Source organism: Mobula hypostoma, chromosome 9, assembly GCF_963921235.1.
Source record: "Mobula hypostoma chromosome 9, sMobHyp1.1, whole genome shotgun sequence".
Lineage (NCBI taxonomy): Eukaryota > Metazoa > Chordata > Chondrichthyes > Myliobatiformes > Myliobatidae > Mobula > Mobula hypostoma.
The window spans coordinates 7,518,101-7,537,871 of record NC_086105.1 but is presented as its reverse complement, the minus strand read 5'-3'; the positions used below and the strand labels follow the sequence as shown (position 1 = coordinate 7,537,871).

The 19,771-nt window shown below is 39.0% G+C and overlaps 1 protein-coding gene across 2 annotated transcripts in view; it reads right to left on the bottom strand.

The window, feature by feature from the left end:
- The window catches only part of rab3ip (RAB3A interacting protein (rabin3)), a 63,070-nt gene that overhangs the window by 22,461 nt on the left and 20,838 nt on the right, over positions 1-19,771 (bottom strand). For both annotated transcript variants that reach the window (XM_063059599.1, XM_063059600.1), the window contains exons 2-8: positions 14,154-14,423; positions 12,380-12,635; positions 11,473-11,568; positions 10,088-10,165; positions 9,655-9,855; positions 7,901-8,029; positions 2,500-2,612 (exon numbers count right to left, since the gene is read on the bottom strand). In XM_063059599.1, coding sequence (XP_062915669.1) covers positions 2,500-2,612; positions 7,901-8,029; positions 9,655-9,855; positions 10,088-10,165; positions 11,473-11,568; positions 12,380-12,635; positions 14,154-14,398 — 1,118 coding nt within the window. In that variant the 5' untranslated portion in view covers positions 14,399-14,423. The remainder of the gene's footprint in view (positions 1-2,499; positions 2,613-7,900; positions 8,030-9,654; positions 9,856-10,087; positions 10,166-11,472; positions 11,569-12,379; positions 12,636-14,153; positions 14,424-19,771) is intronic.

The window sequence follows — 19,771 nt, the reverse complement described above, 5'->3', positions numbered from 1 at the left end:
CTTACCTGCCCATCACCTCCCTCTGGTGCTCCTCCCCCTTCCCTTTCTTCCATGGTCTACTACCCAGTTCCATCAGATTCCCCCTTCTCCAGCCCTTTTATCACTTTCACCAACCTCCCAACTCTTTACTTCACCCCTCTCCCAGTTTCACCTATCACTTGCCACCTTGTACCTCTCTCTACCCCCCGCCACCTTCTTAGCCTGACTTCTCAATTTTCCCCCCAGTCCTGATGAAATGTCCCAGACCAAAACTTCAACTGTAAACTCTTTTCCATGAAAGCTGCCTGGTCCTCTGAGTTTCTCCAGCATTGTGCATGTAGCAAAGAAAACTAGACCTAGTTACTTCAGATGTCATACCCACAAGTAGATAATCCAATGCTTTCCACACCCCACCCCCTCGTTCATCCAGGATCCATGTGGAAATTGCAATTACTTGTTGTGTACAAAAGCTGGCAATTGTTTCTAAAGCTCAGTTTGGAGGAAGTGTTTTTACGATGGAGGTGTAAAGTTGAGAAATAAATGAGATAGTTAATCATGACTGAGAGCCAGCATTCTTTTCTCACATTCAGAAGATTGTAGATCTTCCCACCTGAACATGAAATTTAGACCAACATTCAGCCATTACATTGAAGATGCTTAATACCAAACAGAGATCTCATTTAATATCTACTGTCAGGTTGAAACAAAAGATTGCACTGCTATTTCAAATAACAGACAGTTTTCTCCATTATACCATCAAACTTTAATTCATTGGCAAATATCACTAATTCCTCAGATGGCACCACGTTAACATGCATGGGGACTAATTGCGTGCAATTTGGATGCTGCACTTTCTGCATGATAGCAGATTTTTATAACAGGCAGCAAGTTAAAAAGTTATAAATGTATTCCTTTCTTTAAAAAAAAGGTAACTTAAAACACCTTGACCAAGATATTACCTCAAGAAATGTAGATAAATGAAAAAATTGCTTCTTTTCTAGACTTTAAATTCAGGACATAGACCTGTACAGTTTGCTAAGGAAATAAAACATTGTGTTCAATGAGGAACAGAAAACCATCCAAGTACTTCTCACTATGTACAAGCAGAGGAGAATAAAAATCTACTCAATCCAACAGGGAATCAAAAAAAAAAGGCACAAGATCTTGCAAGTTGAAAATGCCATCTCATAACAATTTAAATTGTTTCTACTTCTCTCTCACTACACAAGTCAGGCAGCATCTATAAAGGGAATAAGCATTAATGCTTCAGATAGATCAGCTTTCATAACCATGCTCTGAAAACCATCACCCAAACATTAATTCTGTTTCTCTCCATTGAGGCTGCCTGACCTACGAGGCACGCCTATCATTTTGGATTTCCATTACACATGGTATTTTATTGTTGCCTAATTGTACCAAGCAAATTAATTTCACAAATAACTTGTTCCGCAAATCTGGTTATTCCAAAGCTCTGAAATAAAATTGCTCATTCTGTGGCATACACTCAACTGATGATCATGCAGATATTTAGAAAATTATAACAATCCAAGTATGCAGTTAAATCTCACGTGGCATGTATTTGGATTTTATTTCCAAGACATACTGATCAATTTTGTGGACTATTCTAAATAAGAAATCTCCAATTAATTGACAAGAGACTATCAAAGTATTGGCTTCTCCACAATAAATGCTGCAAAGATAGAATACAAAAGTGTCACTAGAGCTTCGGCCACAGCTTTAGTACAAAGAAACTTTATATCGGCAGCTTCCATCATAAATGCAAAGACTTTGTTCAAGTCAAGTTTGTTATTTAACTATATACATAGATAACGTATATAACCATATAACGTATACAGAAACAAAAGGCTTCTTTGAACCAGGGTGCAAAGCACAGTAGAAGACATAACACACATAGCACATGATAACTTATGAAGGCAAGGATAAAATCTACAGATGAATCACACATAAATAACAAACTAAAGTGCATTAATATTAAATATAGTAAGGTACGGAACAGATTAACCAGAGATACTTAAAATATGATGCGGCAGGGAGTTTATAAACCTAATGGCTTGGGGGAAGAAATTGTTTCTCATTCTGTTCTTAATTTTATGCATCATTCATACAGAAGTTAAAACTAAGTGCATACAACTTCAAGTAGTGCATTACACATTAACATGATATGTTATTATTCCCAAAAGCATACTAACATGTAATGTAACATATATCAAAGTTGCTGGTGAACGCAGCAGGCCAAGCAGCATCTATAGGAAGAGGCGCAGTCGACGTTTCAGGCCGAGACCCTTCGTCAGGACGTTCACCAGCAACTTTGATGTATGTTGCTTGAATTTCCAGCATCTGCAGAATTCCTGTTGTTTGCGCTAACATGTAATGTTATGTTTAATATTAGTATGCCATTGGGAATAACAATATTGCATTTGGAAGGATGTCTTCTCCCTCACCAAACCTCAAATGAGAATAACATTGCATTCAAGGTAATAAAAACAAAGAAAAACTTACTTGGGTCCTCCACACTCCACTGCAGAAGCTTTCACAACAGGGAGAGGCTGAAAAATCACTGGTTCGATGCTCAGAGTATTACCTTCCACAGCTTCAAGAATTGTAGAAGCTAGCTGCAAAAGGGAAAGAATTGTTGAAGTTGCTTAACTGCAATAAATTAAACACATTTTGCATCATTTCTGTATGGAATGCATTGTAAAGAAACTGCTTCAATTAAGCAACAAACAGCTTTTTGATTTTAGTAGAAATTTATAATACTCTCCTTGGAAGGCTGTGAATGCAGACTCAATTTAAAGTTCAAAGTAAATTTATTATTAAAGTACATATAGGTCACCATACACAACACTGTGATTCATTTAATTAATTAGTTTTGAAGGGATGATGGTATTGAATGCCAAGCTGTAGTCAGTAAAGAATTTCCTGATGTAGGCACCTTTGATGGCTAGATATTCCATCTATGTACCTTTTGTGCCAGTAGGCAAATTGAAGCAGATCCAAGTTGCTTCTCAGGCAGGAGTTGGTATGTTTCATCACGGGCCTCTCAAAGCACTTCATCACAGTGGTGCTACTAGACAATAGTCACTGAGGCAGGTTACCACGTTCTTCTTAAACACCGGTCTGCTTGAAGCAGGTGGGTACCTCAGACGGCCGAAGGGAGAGATTAAAGATAAAGATATCCGTGAACACTCCAGCCAGTTGAAAAGCACAGATCTTTAGTTCTCAGCCACATACCCCATCTGGGCTGGATGCTTTCAGTGGTTCACCCTGCTGAAAGATGCTCAGAGACTGAGCGAGCGTACAAGTTATTGAGCTCATCTGGGAGAGAAGCCTTGCTGTCACCGATATCACTTGGTTTCACTTTGTAGGGAGTGATAGCATTCAAGCCCTTCCACAACTGTCAAGCATCCTTAAGAGACTTAGGGTTTGGTCCAGAATTGCCACTTTGCCTGTAAGATGGTTTTCCGGAGATCATAGCTGCAGCTCTTGTATCTTACATAATCCACTGTGGAAATTAAATCCATTGTGATTCAATGTTGTAAAACAATAAAACATGAAAATTCCAAGGGGGGAGGGGGAGAATACTTTTTATAGGCACTGCATAGATCAGACAAAGTTCGAAGTAAATTCTATCAAAGTACATACATGTCACCATATACAACCCCGAGATTCATTTCCTTGCAGGCATACTCAATAAATCTATCGAATAATAACCATAGTAGAATCAATGAAAAAAAATCACCCAACTAGGGTGTTCAGTCAGAGTGCAGAAGACAACAAACTGTGCAAATACAAAAAGTAGTAATAAGTACATAAACAACCAAATGGGCAAATAAATAGATAAGCAATGGATATCTAAAACACGAGACATAGAGTCCTTGAAAGTGAGTCCATTGGTTGTGGGGACATTTCAATGATGGACAAGTTATCCCATTTGGTTCAAGAGCCTGCTGGTTGAGGGGTAGTAACTGTTCCTGAACCTGGAGGTGGTGGGTCCTGCAGTTCTTCTACCTTCTTCTTGATGGCAGCAGCGAAAAGAGAGCATGTCCTCGGTGGTGGGGGTCTGAGTGTGGAATGTGCTCAAAACACTCAATAGTTTGCTCCTATTCTTGAAAAAGAACAGTAACCTAGAGCATTGCATTCATTACCATTGATTATTTTGGGAGCAGAATACAGTTGAAGACTCCAAGAGGGAACTGCTGGATATTCCACAGGGTGCTTCCAATCACACTGATTATTCTGAGATTTTCCATGCCAATCCCACATATTGTTCTGTGTTATGCCTTTATTGGGGACCCTTGGGACAACCATGGTTCATTCATGCTCCAATATTCCAATCAAAATCTAGCATCACACCTCCCCATCAACCCCTCCTGAATTTTGGTCTAACCTCCAGCCAAGAAGTTTGTGTAAATCCCTTGGTACCAATGCAAGTGTCTAAGTACGACCCAAAGTATACTCTCGGACCTATACTCAAGTCTTGCACATTCCACAATTACATCTTGCAGCAAGGAAAATACACATGGAACATTCAGAGCCACAGACACTGCAGCAGGCCCATAACCTGTGAATGCATAGCACGTGCCTCTGTACTAAAGGATTTTTTAATTCATGGCTTGAGGCAATTTGTTCTCCTTGCTAGGAAGGAGCTCGAAGTCCCTAAGGAGGACTCAAATGTTGTCCAGGAATGCTGCAGGCTCACCCTTGTGAGGCATTAGTGAACTATTTTAAAATTAAGACTTCAAGTACTAATTAGACCAAGCAAGGATAAAGTGTTTGGCGAGAGCAGGAGCAGCACAACACGCAGGTGTCCAACCTGGTGAGACGAAGGAGGGGCCAGGCCCGGAGTCACCCCATAGTGCCCGGAACCTCCAAGTGTTGCAAATAATCCCTCTAACATGAAGTCTAACAGTAGGCTGATCAAATGGCCTGCAGCTAACATGACTTCACTGTGGAAGCAGTTTGATGAAGATGTTAACCAAATTCTGGAGGCAACGGCGAAGGGAGGGGTTGATAGGAAGCTGCAAGCCATGCATCGAGGGAAAGAGGAAGAGGAGAGCCATCCGCAGTACCACCAATGTGGAAGAGAGGGCCACAAGATGGCTGTGGCTCAAGAGAGGGGAGCCATGGAGTTATAAGTAGCTAGCCATCTGGACACAAGCTGGGGTCTGATCAGCCCCGGCTGGGTCACCTGGAGGAGGTTGTATGATGTTGAAAGACCCGAAACACCTGATGATTCCAGGAACATCACTGAAGATGTGTCCAGAAGCATAAATAGATGTATGTACACAGATTCAAGAACACATTTAGCTTAACAAAACAAAGTTTGAACTTAAGTCGTGTATATTACTAAAAGCACGACCACATCTACACAAAAAAAAAATCAATTTTTGGATTGAATTGAAGCTTTACATGTTGAGCCCTGCGACATCTTACTGGAAACACTGCTCCAAAAATGCACTGACAGTCTTCCGTGGAGGTAAATGTGTGTGTGGAGCTCATCAATATTGCCAAAGGTCAGACATTTAGCTATTCAGCAACTTCAAAAATATTTAAACAAAGAACATCAAATTAAATCCCAATTTCCTGATCAAGGATCCAAATTCCAAATGAAAAGTAACTAACTAGATATGTACTGGTGAAAGGGTCCCAGCATGGCTGGGCTCCACCGGTGATAAAGTGGACTGATTGTTCTGAGTTTTTCCTAGAGTAACAATGGATCACAGATATTCACGGATTTACTTACCAGGGAAAAGATGAACATCAAGGTTCAACCAAAAAGTTTACCAGAGATTTTTGTGATCTGGCAAAACAACCCAATGACAACTTGTTTTCTGGCAAAGATGTACTTGGTAAGTGGGAGGACTTCAAAAGTTAAAATTGAGAGTACAGAGTATGTATGTTCCTGTCAGAATAAAAGGATAACAGTCTAGGGAACCTTGGTTTGAGGCCCCTGGTTAAGAAAAAGGAGGTGCATAGCAGGTATAGTCAGGAAGGAGCAAATGAGGTATTTGAGTATAAGAAATGCAAGAGAATACGCAAGGAAATCAGAAGGGCTAAAAGGCAGCATGACATTCTAGCAGATAAGGTGAAAGACAATCCCAAAGGCCTCTACATATACATTAAAAGCAAAAGGATAGTCAGGAACAAAATTGGTCTTCTGGAAGATCAGAGTGGTCACCTACGCATGGAACCAGAAGAGATGGGGGAGATGTTAAATGTTTTTTTAAAAATTTGTATTTGTTCCATAGAAGTGAGGCAAAGTAGCAGTGAGGTTATGGACTGTATACAGATTACAAAGGAGGAGATGTTCACTGTATTGAGGCAAATTAGAGTGAATAAATCCCCAGACCTGACAAGATGTCCCCTTGGACTCCATGACAGTAGTGTAGTAATTGCAGGGGCTCTAGAAGAAATATTAAAAATGTCCTTAGCCACAGCTGAGGTGCCAGAGAATTGGAAGATAGCTAATGTTGTTCCATCATTTAAGAAAAGCTCGTTTTAAAAAAAGTAGCAATAAACTAGGAAATTACAGGTTAGTGAGTTTGACATTAGTAATGGGAAGATATTCTAAGGGGAAGTGGACATACAAGTATTGGGATAGACAGGGAATGGTTAGGAATAGTCAACGTGGCTTTGTGCATTACAGATCACATCTAAACAATCTTAAAGAGTTTTTCAAAGAAGCTACCAGGAGAATTGAAGGCAAAGCACTGGATGGTGTCTACATGAAGGCTCAGTCACTTGGCATTCAAGCTGAGGTAGTAAATTGGATTGGACATTGGCTTCACAGGAGACACCAAAGAGTGGTAGTAGATGGTTGCCTCTCTGACTGGAGGCCTGTGACTAGTGGTGTGCCACAGGGATTGGTGCAAGGTCCATTGTTGTTTGCCATCTACAATAATGTCAGCAAGTCTGCAGATGACACCAAGATTGAAGATGTAGTAGATAGCAAAGAAGGTTATCAAAGCTTGCAGTATGATCTGGATCAGCTGGAAAAATAGGCTGAAAAATGGCAGATAGAATTTAATGCAGTCAAGTGTGAAGTGATGCACATTGGGAGGACCAACCAGGGTACGGCACAGAGGAGTGTGGTGGAATGGAGGGATGTGGAAATATTGATCCACAATTCCTTGAATGTGGCGTCACAGATGAATGAGGTCATAAAGAAAGCTTTTGGTACATTGGCCTTCATAAATCAAAGTGCTGAGGACAGGAGTTGTGATGTTATGCCGAGGTTATACAAGACATTGGTGTGGACTAATTTGGAGGACTGTAAGCAGTTTTGGGCACCTACCTACAAGAAAGATGTCAATAAAATTGAAAAGGTGCAGAGAAAGTTTACAATGTTGCCACAACTTGAGGATCTGTACTATAGGAGAAAGACTGAATAGGCTAGCATTTTATTCCCTGGTGTGTAGAAGAATGAGGAGAGACTTGATAGAGGTGTACAAAATTAGGAGGGGTACTGATAAGGTAAATGAAAACAGGCTTTTTCCACTGAGGTCGTGTGTGACTAGAACTAGAGATCATGGGTTAAAGGTGAAAGATTAAATGTTCAGGGAGAACATCTTCACTCAGAGGGTGGTGAGTGCGTGGAATGAGCTGCCAGCAGAAGTGGTGAATGCCCATTCGATTTCAACACTTATGAGAAACTTGGATAGGTGCATGGAAAGGAAGGGTACGGAGAGCTATTGGTCCTGGTGCGGGTCGAAAGGACAAGGCAGATTAATAGTTCAGCATGATCTAATGGGTCAAAGGGCCTTTTCTGGGCTGCAGTGTTCTATGACCATCAAAAATCATGAATTCCATAACAACTTATTCAATAAGGAACATTGGTCTCATTCAGTGAATTACAAATTTCACTGAGTCTCTCTGAATTATGTTGCCTTGAATTTCTTACCTCATTTTTTGAAAATGTCAAACAAGGATATATATCTTCTTTGTATATTCTGTCTAAAAAACAGCAGGTTTTATCGATTGTTGGTTCTTCCTTCCATGCTTTAAATTCACCAAACAGAAGCAAATCAACCTTTTGCAAAGTTACAAAATAAGTTGTAAGTAAAGCCAAAGAAACAACTTCTAACTTTGGAAGCTTCAAAACATAATTATTGAAATCACCCAGATTTTTTTTCTAATTATGTGACAATTTCACTTCAATGCAAACTCTTAAATTCACCTCAAACCACTTAGGAATGCTTTAAAGATAGCATTGGATGCAAACTTGGAATTTAGTCAGAATACCCAAGTACAAAAGATACACAAAAACTTTTCCACCCCATGTGAAATTAGGAAAACAGCTTTCATAATACTTGCTGCTGATATGGCAATCCACAACTTGATAGAGTGGTTAAAAAGGCACGTGGTGTATTTGCCTTCATTTGATTAGATTAAATTAAATCGGGGGATTAAGTTCAAGAGCTGTGAGGTAATGTTGCAGCTCTATAAAACTCTGGTTACAGTTATGTAGTTTCAAGAGGTTGCAAAGGAGACGTACCAGGATGCTGCCTGGATTAAAGAGCATGTTTTATGAGGATAGGTTGAGCGAGCTAGGGCTTTACTCTCTGAAGTGAAGGAGGAGAGGTATTTGAGATAGTAAGAGGCATAAATGGAGAGAATAGCTGGGGACTTTTCCCCAGGGCTGAAATGACTAATATGAGGGGGCATAATTTTAATGTTGTTAGAAGTATAAGGGGCACAGAGGTAGTTTAAAAAAAAACACAAATTGATAAGTGCACAAAATGCACTGCTGAGGTGATGGTAGAGGGAGAAACATTCGGAATATTTAAAAGACACTTGGATAGACATATGGATGAAAGAAAAATGGAGGCTACGTGGGAGGGTAGAGTTAGATTTATCTTGGTCAACACAACGTCATGAGTTAAGGGCCTGTAGTGTGCTGTACTGTTCTATGTTCATCCGAGAGATTTTAAACTTTGACAGGAATGTCAGCCTTGGCTCCAGGGTGTACTCACAGATCAAGTCAGATGTGTATTCAAGGACCATGCTGGCAACTTGAATTTAACACCTACGCCAACATCCAAACCCCAAGGGAGTGCTACACACTTGCAAAAGTGAGGAAGTGTTTAGGCATGGATAGCAAAAAAAATTATATTAAATTAGAACATCTCCTCTCCTCAGAGCCATTGTGTCAAGAAAGAGAAAGCACTCGTCTCAACGTAGTGGGAAAGAAAACATACGTTTTCAGTATTTCCCCTTCTAATTGTAAAACACCAGAAACTTCATAAACACAAGAAAGCCTACAGATGTTGGAAATCCAAGCAACACAAAGTGCTGGAGGAACTCAGCAGGTCAGGCAACATCTATGGAAATGAATAAACAGTCAACGTTACGGACAAGAACTTTCTTCAGGACTGAAAAGGAACTTGACCTGCTGAGTTCCTCCAGCATTTTGTGTGTGTTACCAGAAAATTCACCCAAAAGCAAATGAGGAACCAAGTGAAGGAAGTTCCATACAGCAACAGATGGATGATGCAGAATGATGACATAGTCAACCAACTCACAGGAATAATGCCTAATAGTTGATGCCATTCTGACTTTGATTTGAGCACAGATGAGTTTATCTATAGAGAACTCAGTGAATCACATTAGCTAAAATTCATTCTTGAAATTCCTCTATTTTGTGGGAGAACTTACTTCTTTACAATCTCTTACAATAGGTTGTATCACATTCATTTCTTGGCTGCAGCTGGCCATAGCACTCATACTTTTGTTTCGAGCATGTCCCTTTTTAAAATGAGGCTTTGCATTCAGTTGAAGCTCCTTCATGGGTGATGTTGGTGAAGAAGATTGGACAAGTGTTTTCAATGCAGCCACTTCAGCTTGGAGTACTTCAATCTTTTAAGACAGAAAAAAAATTAAAAATCACAAATTAGTTTAGTCCAAGGTTCATAAACATGGTTAAAAAGTGCAGAGATAAACCAATTTGTAAAATTAGGTGAAATGTAGGGTTAGAGAGCTGCTGAGACTTTCAAACTAAATGTTTTAAAGTGCATCCTAATTATGAAAACGATTCTACGCAAAAACTTTCATTAAGGGACAGAAGGATGTGCCAGCGTCCCATCGTTACCTTGCCATGAGCTTCTTTTAACTGTTTCTCTGCCGCAGCTTGTTTGACATTTGCTTCACGTACCATTTTATGAGCTTCCTTGAAAGCAAGGGGAAAGTGATGATTTAAAGTTCAGTTCCTCAGAGGACAAATTCCATAAAAGCAAAATTAAAAGATCAAAGATCACACCTTTTGACACTCATCAGTAGCAAAACCTTTTCAAATCTTGATACAAATTTGTTGGAAGCCTTCAGTAGGGTAGGCGTTAAGGTGCTGCTAATATGACAGTCACGTAAATGTATTTTACAATTTTTAAACTTGAGATGAAGAATGTTAGTGAAAGGGAAAGGAATACTTTCCATTTCAGAAAACTATGTTTGGCAACAAACAATGTTTACATGTAGAACATTATTCTTCAATTAAATCCTATTGAAATTTCTCAGAAATTTGACTTTCTCATAATTTGATAGGTACATGGAGCTTAGAAAAATAGAGGGTTATGGGTAAGCTTAGGTAGTTCTAAGGTAAGGACAGGTTCAGCACAGCTTTGTAGGCCGAAGGGCCTGTATTGTGCTGTAGGTTTTCTATGTTTCTAAATGGAACAGGAATTGGTCCAAAGCACAATCCTGTTTCTGAATGAAAAAAAATTTGCAAACCTAATTTGAAAACAGTCCAAACTGTAACAATATGCACCTTTTCATTTTTTAGTAGCAACATATGCATGATGGAAAAAAAAACACTTAACAGATTAACTGTGGTACAATTACTAAGGGGATAGACAATCTGTTTCGCAGCTGTGCCCAGGAGTCTCAAGAGGCACAGTGTCTCCCCCATGCCAGGTTACATAAGTAATCAGGAGCCTTTTTTCCAGAAAAAAAAGGCCAGCCTGTCGGCAATCAAAATTTCACACGTGAATGCAAGGAGTCAGGGATAACAGAAAACTCTGATGTCTTTCCTGGGAAGGAAGTCGAATAATATTATTGGCATTAAGACCTAGTTCAAAAGTCAAAAGGGACATATTGGGGAGAAAAAGGTAGGCAAAGAAAAAAAAACACAAAAATAGATTAATCTAGACAAGTGTACATGAAAGACACACACACATACTTGCTGTTGCCTACTAAATTAAGAGAAGATATGGAGCAAGATAACATTACAGGACACAAATAGGAAGAGATTTAAACATTTTAACACTTTCAATATATGAAGCGCACAATGGAAAGTGCATTTATAATGAGAAAAACATAATCCTAGATAAAGGAATACCTGATCAAGAGAATTAAGGTGTTATTAAATAATGCAAATGGTAAACGAAGTTTAACCTGACAAGCGAGATCACAATATTGTTGGGATGTTTGAAAAAAATTTAAATCATTACTAACCTAATGACATTCACAGCTCATACAAACCTCAAATAAACTAGCTGTAAGCTCTTCAAGTTCCTGGCCCAGCTGATCTCTCACTTTGGATAAACGTTCACATTCTTCATCTTTTAGTTTCAGCTCCTGTTTAACATCAATTAGTTATTAACATTTAATAAGTTAAATAGATTGTCCAAATCAAAGATTCAACATTTTAAAAAAACTTCAGCCAACTTTTAAGTTTTTCCACTTAATTATCTCTATGCAGTGTCTACATGAGTGACAGACCAATGTAAAACATGCTTTGGCTGTATAGGACAAACGAGAAAAAAAAATTATTAACTATTTTGTTAAAAGCCTCAGAAAAATATTTCAGACTAGGCCCTCCACATCTCTTCACTCTGCCACAAGGCTGAGAAAGTATTAATCTATTTTGAAATTGCATGTTAGGGGTTGAAAAAAAATAACAGCTGTTTTGATGATTTGGTACCGTAAAATTGTATTGTTGAATTGCTACTCCTATTAATATTTCTTAGTTTCTAATACTCTTTTCTATACATTAACACCCAATTATTAATATCCAATTTGACTTAATATCTTTTGTCACTTAATCTCTTACCTTTCATCCATCCCAAACCAACTCTTCAGCTCTGTTTTTAAATCATCATTTATCAATTTTATTAGGACTTTAACTGTTTTTCTTGTTGCAGATCTGCATAACATGGTTTTATTTCATACTTATGACATCTACGCTATTGCTTTACATCAGGTCTGCCATAAAATAAAAGTACAAATGAATGAGACTTGTACAGCTACAGCATGCACATTGTGCTGTTGGCAGGAACACTTCAATTAGAGTTAGTCCCATCAAATTTAAATCTTGTAATCCTTAAAACTGTATATTTTAATTAACCATTGCTTTAATTCACAATTGTGACAATGAAAGCAGACTTACCCTCTGAGCCTTAGCAAGCTCTTCCTTCAGTCTTTCATAGCCTTTCTCCCTCACTTCAAGTACAATTGGGCTTCTCAAATGAGATAAACTGTCTGTACTTTGGTCCAAAACATCTTCTGCACCTTCTTGAACTTCATTTGCCAGTACACCTTGCAAAAATTCCACTTCTGCACGATGGTTGCCAGTATCACTTGTCAGTGGTTTCGGTGAATTATGGACCATTTCCGAGGTAGCGCACAGCATTGGAAATTTATTGCTGGAATCATTAACAACATTGTGAAAGATGACAACTGTTTACAGTTCATATTTTGTTAAATAACATGTAAAAACACAACAGCACCAATAACTTGACGGAATAAATTCAAGACCAGAGGTAATTTTGGACAACTTCAATAGCCTCCAAAATGGTGGAAAGGACAGAACCCCTTGAATTGAGAATATCTTTATTATTTGAATGCCACATAAAACAAATTTCACATCTAAAGTTAAGACGACCAAGGAGATCAAAAGGATATTTCCTGAATGGAAATCTATCACAGAATATGTGCACATTATATTTTGAACAAGAAAAACAATTGTAATAATTAACACATTCTTCATGTCTATTATTTAGTTAGCAGATGTCACTTTTCCCCAAATTTCCTCATTCTTCAAGGAAACAGAACTGAAAATCTTACAAAAAGTAGTGGATACGGTCCAGTCCATCACGGGTAAAGTCCTCCCCACCACTGAGTACATCTACACAGCGTTCATCATCAGGAACCCCCATCACCCAGGTCATGATCTCTTCTCGCTACTGCCATCAGGTTGAAGGTACAAGAGCCTCAGGACTCACACAACCAGGTTCAGGAAGTTACTGTCCTCAACCATATGGCTCCTGAACCAGAGGAAATAACTTCACTTGCCCCATCACTGAACTGTTTCCACAATCTATGGACTCACTTTCAAGGGCTATTGACCTTGTGTTCTTGATATTTATTGTTTATTGATTTATGATTCTTTTTCTTCCTTTTTGTTTTTGCAGTTTGTTGTTTTTTGCACACTGGTTGTCTGCCTGTTGATGCAGTCTTCCATTGATTCTATTATGGTTACTGGATTTATTGAGTATGCCCACAAGAAAATGAATCCCATGGTTGCATATTGCGACATATGTGTTTTGATAACAAATTTACTTTGAACTTTGATATATCCAGATGTGCCCTGAAAAATGAGTGTGGGGGGGGGGAGCAGTCTTTCTTAGTGAAAGACAAAAAAGTGCAAATGCCCACCTACACCAAATCAATAAACATTAGTATGCAGGTGCAGCTAACAATTAAGGCGGCAGGCAGTATGGATATGTTTTCACTTTGAGGATTGAGTATATGCATTAAAAATGCCCAACTCCAAAAAAATGTTTAGTTGTTATCAAGGAAGAATTACGTGAGAAAGAGGGATTGCAAAGGCTCACTAGATTGATATGTGTTTGGTTACATCCATTGCAGGTGGGGGTAATGGTGCTACATAGCTTACTATAGCTTTATTTATTATGCTGTTACTTTAGAGACAGAATAAGAGGACTTCATAATTTGAAGGTTAATAACAGCTTCATTAAAGTTAAACAACTGTCTAGAAGGAAACTGAAAATAAAGGCAATTCTCCAAAGTTGCATTTAAAATTTCAAAGCAGCTGCATTTAATCCTTTTAAACATAAGAGAGTGTATATAATTATTATACTGGTTAAAAATAATTCCGAGTGTAGCTAAAACCAGCAATTACACACAGAAGTTAAATGTACCTGACATTTCTTGATTCTCCACTGCTGAGGTTCTCAGAAGAAGGATAAATCGGCTGTGTAGGAAGGTCTGCACCAATTAGTGCACAGGGCTCGACAGGGGTAGAGCTCACCAATAAATGAGGATGATACAGAATTCCTGAGTTAGCTGCTTCTGTAGTCTTTGATTGAGCCAGTTCAGTGTAATCAGGAGAGGAAGGCGAAGCCAAGTTCACTTCATGGAAGCCTTCAAGAGTGTTGCTTGCCATAGCAGTAGGTTCATTATACCCAAAGCTGTGAGTATTTTTTAAAAAAAGGAAATATGAACATTTCAAAATAAAATTGCTGCAACATCCAGTTAATTTCTGCATGATCTAAAAGTTGTCAACTATGCCAAATACGAAATTTTAAAAAACCAGAAGATTTGGATTACCAAGAGTAAGCGAAGGAAACTTTGCAAAACTAGAGCTTAGCGACTTGGAACCTACATTTAACCCTCAAATTGATAGGTACAAATATTATCGTTACTACTACTTAGATCAGAGTTCCTAGATTTGCCAGATCTTACTTGTACAAACCAGAAATTAAATTTAATGCATCAATTGTTTGTGTGGCTGTTTCCCTGACACAGAGATCTTGGCTAAACTAGCAAAATATAACAACTGAACTACATAGTTTTAAGCTTATTTCTCTCACCTCAAAGCAGTGCAAAAACATCTTAAAAGGAAACACCTAGCTTTGTGAATTAATCTTGATTAGCAACTTTTGCTATTAATATCAGTTCATACACAAGCAGAACATAATCTGATTATGATTAACAACATGACATATGCAGGGTCCTCAGCATTGTTGATAATCCCTCCCATCTGTCCAACAATCTATTTCACCCCCTACCATCAGACAAGAGATACTGTAGCATTAGGACAAGAACTGTTAGGATGGGAAACAGCTTCTTCCCCCAGGCCACAAGACTACTGAACTCCCTGCCACCATCCATTTATCATCACTTATGAAGTGCTAGTAACAGTTTACTTTTTAAACTTGTATTGTATACATACTTTATTATTTGTTAACTTATTTGTGGTAATATTATTTTTCTGGTGACATGGTGGAGACAATTTCTCTACCAATTTCGCTCCTCGCCTCTGCTAGCCTGTAGGTCACCCCGGGCAAGGTGTAGCACCTGCTTAACCAAGTACCCCACCACCCCCCCCCCAACTGATCAGGGTCACGTGAAGCCATGGTAGTAGGTGGTAGATGGTCATACGAGCAGCTGGTGCACATCACAAATACTGGTTATGTGATCACTGATGCCAGGTAGACAATCTCTGGAGAGTATTGATAATAGCTGGGGTCACCTGTTTTGTAAAAACACTGCCCAGAAGGCAACAATGGCAAACCTTATCTGTAGAAGAATTTGCCAAGAGCTATCATGGTCTTGACCACAATCACCCACGTCATATGACACAGCACATAATGATTATGATGAATATTACTTTGTGTGTTATATGCACTGCGTCGTGCACCTTGATCCAAAAGAACATTGCTCCGTTTGGCGATATACATGTGTACAGTTGAATGACAGACTGCTAGAGGAACTCTGCAGGCCAGGCAGCATCTATGGAAAAGAGTACAGTCAACATTTCAGGATGAGACCCTTTGGCAGGACAGCCCAAAATGTCAGCTGTACTCTTCTCCATAGATGCTGCCCGGCCTGCTGAGTTCCTCCAGCATTTTCTGTTGTTTAAACTCCGTTTTTGTGGATTTAAATGTAAGTTTTCTATTGCCCCTGAGCTGCAGAAACAGGCTTTTCAGCCCATCAAGTCCAGATAAACCATTAACAGCCCATTTACACTAAACCTATACTAATTCAGTTTATTCCCCCATCATCTCAGGTATACAGGATGAAGTAATAAATTAGTTTGGACATTGGCTTTGTGGGAGAAATCAGAGAGTGGGAGTAGACGGTTGCATCTCTGACTGGGGGCCTGTGGTTAATGGTGAGCTGCAGGGATCGGTGCTGGGTCCTTTGTCAGCAAATCTGCGGATGACACCAAGATTGAGGGTTTAGTAGAAGTGAGGAAGACTATGTCGACTTGCAAGGGGATCTACATCAGCTCCAAAAATGGGCTGAAAAATGGCAGATGGAATTTAATGCTGACAAGTGTGAGGTTTTGCACTTCCATAGGACCAACCAGGGTAGGTCTTACACGGTGAATGTTAGGGCATGGAGGAGTGTGGTGGAACAAAAGGATCTGGAAATACAGGTCATTAATTTGTTGAAAGTGGCATCACAGGTAGATAGGGTCACAAAAACAGCTTTTGGCACATTGGCCTTCATAAATCAATGTATTAGGTACAGAAGATGGAATGTTATGTTGAAGTTGTACAAGAATTTGGAGTATTGTGTGCAGTTTTGGTCACCTACAGGAAAAATACAAACAAGGCTGAAAGTGCAGAGAAAATTTATGAGGAGGACCTGAGTTATAAGAAAAGACTGAGAAGAGATTTAATAGAGGTATACAAAATTATGAGGGGTAGAGATAGCGTAAACTCAAGCTGGCTTTTTCCACTGAGGTTTGGTGGGACTAGAACTAGAGGTCATAGGTTAAAGGTGAAAGGTGAAAGGTTAAGAGGAACATGAGGAGAAATTTCTTCACTCAGAGGGTCATGAGAGTGTGAAATGAGCTTCCAGCACAAGTGGTGCATGCAAGCTCAATTTCAACATTTAGGGGAAGTCTGGATAGGTACATAGACAGTAGGGACAAGGAGGGCTATAGTCCTAGTGCAGGTCAATGGGAGTAGGTAACTTAAATGGTTTTGGCATGGACTAGATGGGCTGAAAGGCCTGTTTCTGTGCTGTACTACTCTATAACCCCCTCCTCCAGATTCTCTAATCAGTGTAATGCACTCTTTTCAGGACTGTGCAAGAAAGATATAAATCAGCTACAGCTTGTTCAAAATGCAGCAGCTGCATTTCACTGGCTTTGACATCATTACCCAGGCTGCCTGTGTACTATAGGATCAACTTCTAAATACTCTTCATTGCATAGAAGGCTCCGAATAACCCAGCTCTTTCATATGTTTTGGATTGTTCCTACTTGTAATCTTACATCTGCGAACAATGGTTTGTTTAGTGCTCCTAGAGCCAAGCATACAAGAAACAGTGCTGCAGCCTTTTGCTTTTGTTTACTCAAACCTGGAATACTCTACCGAGGTAAGCCAGGCTAGTACTGTGGAACAATGCAAAACATTTCTAAATGCCTACTTTTAAGAATTTGGCCTATTTATAGGATTACTTACTACCTGCTGTTGTTGATTACATTTATATAATTTGGTATATTCAATTACATTTCATTCCATAAAATGTTTGTCTTTACTTGCAATTTTTAATTTTGTTTTGTATTTTTACAACCATATTAACTGATCTTTACAATCTACGTAAAGTACTTTGAGCCTGCAACTTAATGTATGAAAGGTGCTATACAAATAATAATTATACAAATAATAATTATTATGTCTTTGAGATGTGGGACAAAACATGAGACTTAGGAATTTTGTTCTGAGTTTCCAGGATCTTTAATCTTGGTTTAATAAATAATTTTGCCAAAAAATTGATTTAAGATACCTCCAAACAATGGACCTTCAAAATTAGTTCATGTACTTGAGTGCACTGATAGCACATTTCAAACATTTGCGCACGGTAAACTGTTGAGTTTACTGCAGGCCAGATTGTTCCAATTAGAACAGCAACATTTAGCCACAAACACAGCAGTGATATTTCACTTGTCCAGCTGCAGTCTAAGTAACCAGTTGGGAAGTAGCTCCAGATAATTACAGATAGGTATGCCAATTTTAACACAAACTTGTTTGTAAACATCAATCTCACACATGGTCTGCAATGAGAATGAAATGGTTTGACCACTTTACAAGACTCGTACGCATATAAACATCAGCAGAATATTTCACACTTTGTCAGACCCCACTTGGAGTACTGTGCTCAGTTCTGGTCACCACACTACAGGAAGGATGTGGAAACTATAGAAAGGGTGCAGAGGAGACTTACAAGGATGTTTCCTGGATTGGGGGGCATACCTTCTGAGAATAGGTTGAGTGAACTCGACCTTTTCTCCTTGGAGCGACGGAGGATGAGAGATGACCTGATAGAGGTGTACAAGACAATGAGAGGCATTGATCGTGTGGATAGTCAGAGGCTTCTTCCCCAGGGCTGAAATGGCTAGCACGAGAGGGCATAGCTTTAAGGTGCTTGAAAGTAGGTACAGAGGGAACGTCAGGGTAAGTTGTTGTTCTTTTTAAAAAAAATGCAGAGAGTGGTGAGTGCGTGGAATGGGCTGCCGGTGATGGTGGTGGAGGCGGAAATGATAGGGTCTTTTAAGAGACTCCTGGATGGATACATGGAGCTTAGAAAAACAGAGGGCTATGGGTAAGCCTAGGTAGTTCTAAGGTAAGGACATGTTCGGCACAGCTTTGTGGGCCAAAGTGCCTGTACTGTGCTGTAGGTTTTCTACGTTCTATGCATGAATGTGCAAGCAGGTTCATTTGTATCTGAACTTCTATCAAACATAATTTTGTTATTTTATTTGGCTCTCTTATTATGGCAGCTAATCCGATTATAAACATATCATGCAAGTTTCAGATACACAAGAGTTACAGCACCCAAGACAGAGCAAAGATTCAAAAGACTGACTAAACTCAGTAAATTCCTAAAATTACAAAATGAAATAGCACACAAATTTAACTCTACACATTTAACTGAGTGTTAAAATTAGTTAGCTATTAAATAAAAGGTATAAACATCCATTTTGCAAAGTTGCACACACAAGGTCCTGAAGGAACTCAACAGACCAGGCAGCATGTATGGAAAAGAGTAAACGGTTGACGTTTCAGGACTTATAGGCTCCCGATGAAGGATCTCAGCCTAAAACGTCGACCGTTTATTCTTTTCCATAGATGCAGCCTTCAGTGCTGAGCTCCTCCAGAGTCTTGTGCGTGTTGTTTTGGATTTTCAGTATCTGCAGATTTTCTCATGTTTGTATTTTGCAAAGTTTCTAGTTATCTTTGAAATGACTTTCATCTGATGTCTCCTCTGCAACAGCAAGTTAAACAAACTGGTCAGCAAAGATGAACAATGCTCCTTGGTAAGAATTTGCTAAGAACTTGAGTTACAGAGGGACTAAATTATAATAATTCTATTCCGAAACAACATTCCAAAATTCCTACTTTATCTGAACTAGGGACAAAAATTTCGCAATGATGTCAACATGGTTCATTATAATTTAAAATAACAATGCATAATATAGCCTGGCACCGGAATGTTGTATTAAGGAGTATTTCACTTCAGATGAGACAGTAAACAGATGTTGTTTCTCACGTTAAAAGGTGCAGTTCAATTAGATTTATTTCCTATTATAATTAACCAATTGACACAAAAAAAAAGAGCTAAACTTCCATCTATGTTACTAAAGATTAAAGGATTGTCTGGTGCACAAAAGAATTCTTCTCTTGGATTTGCACGAAAGGTACAAGGCCCAGATGCTTCTCCCACTGTGCTGCACTTCAAAGTCCAGACAGATTTAGCATCATGACAGGCACAGACATGAATAAAATGACCTGTTCTTGTG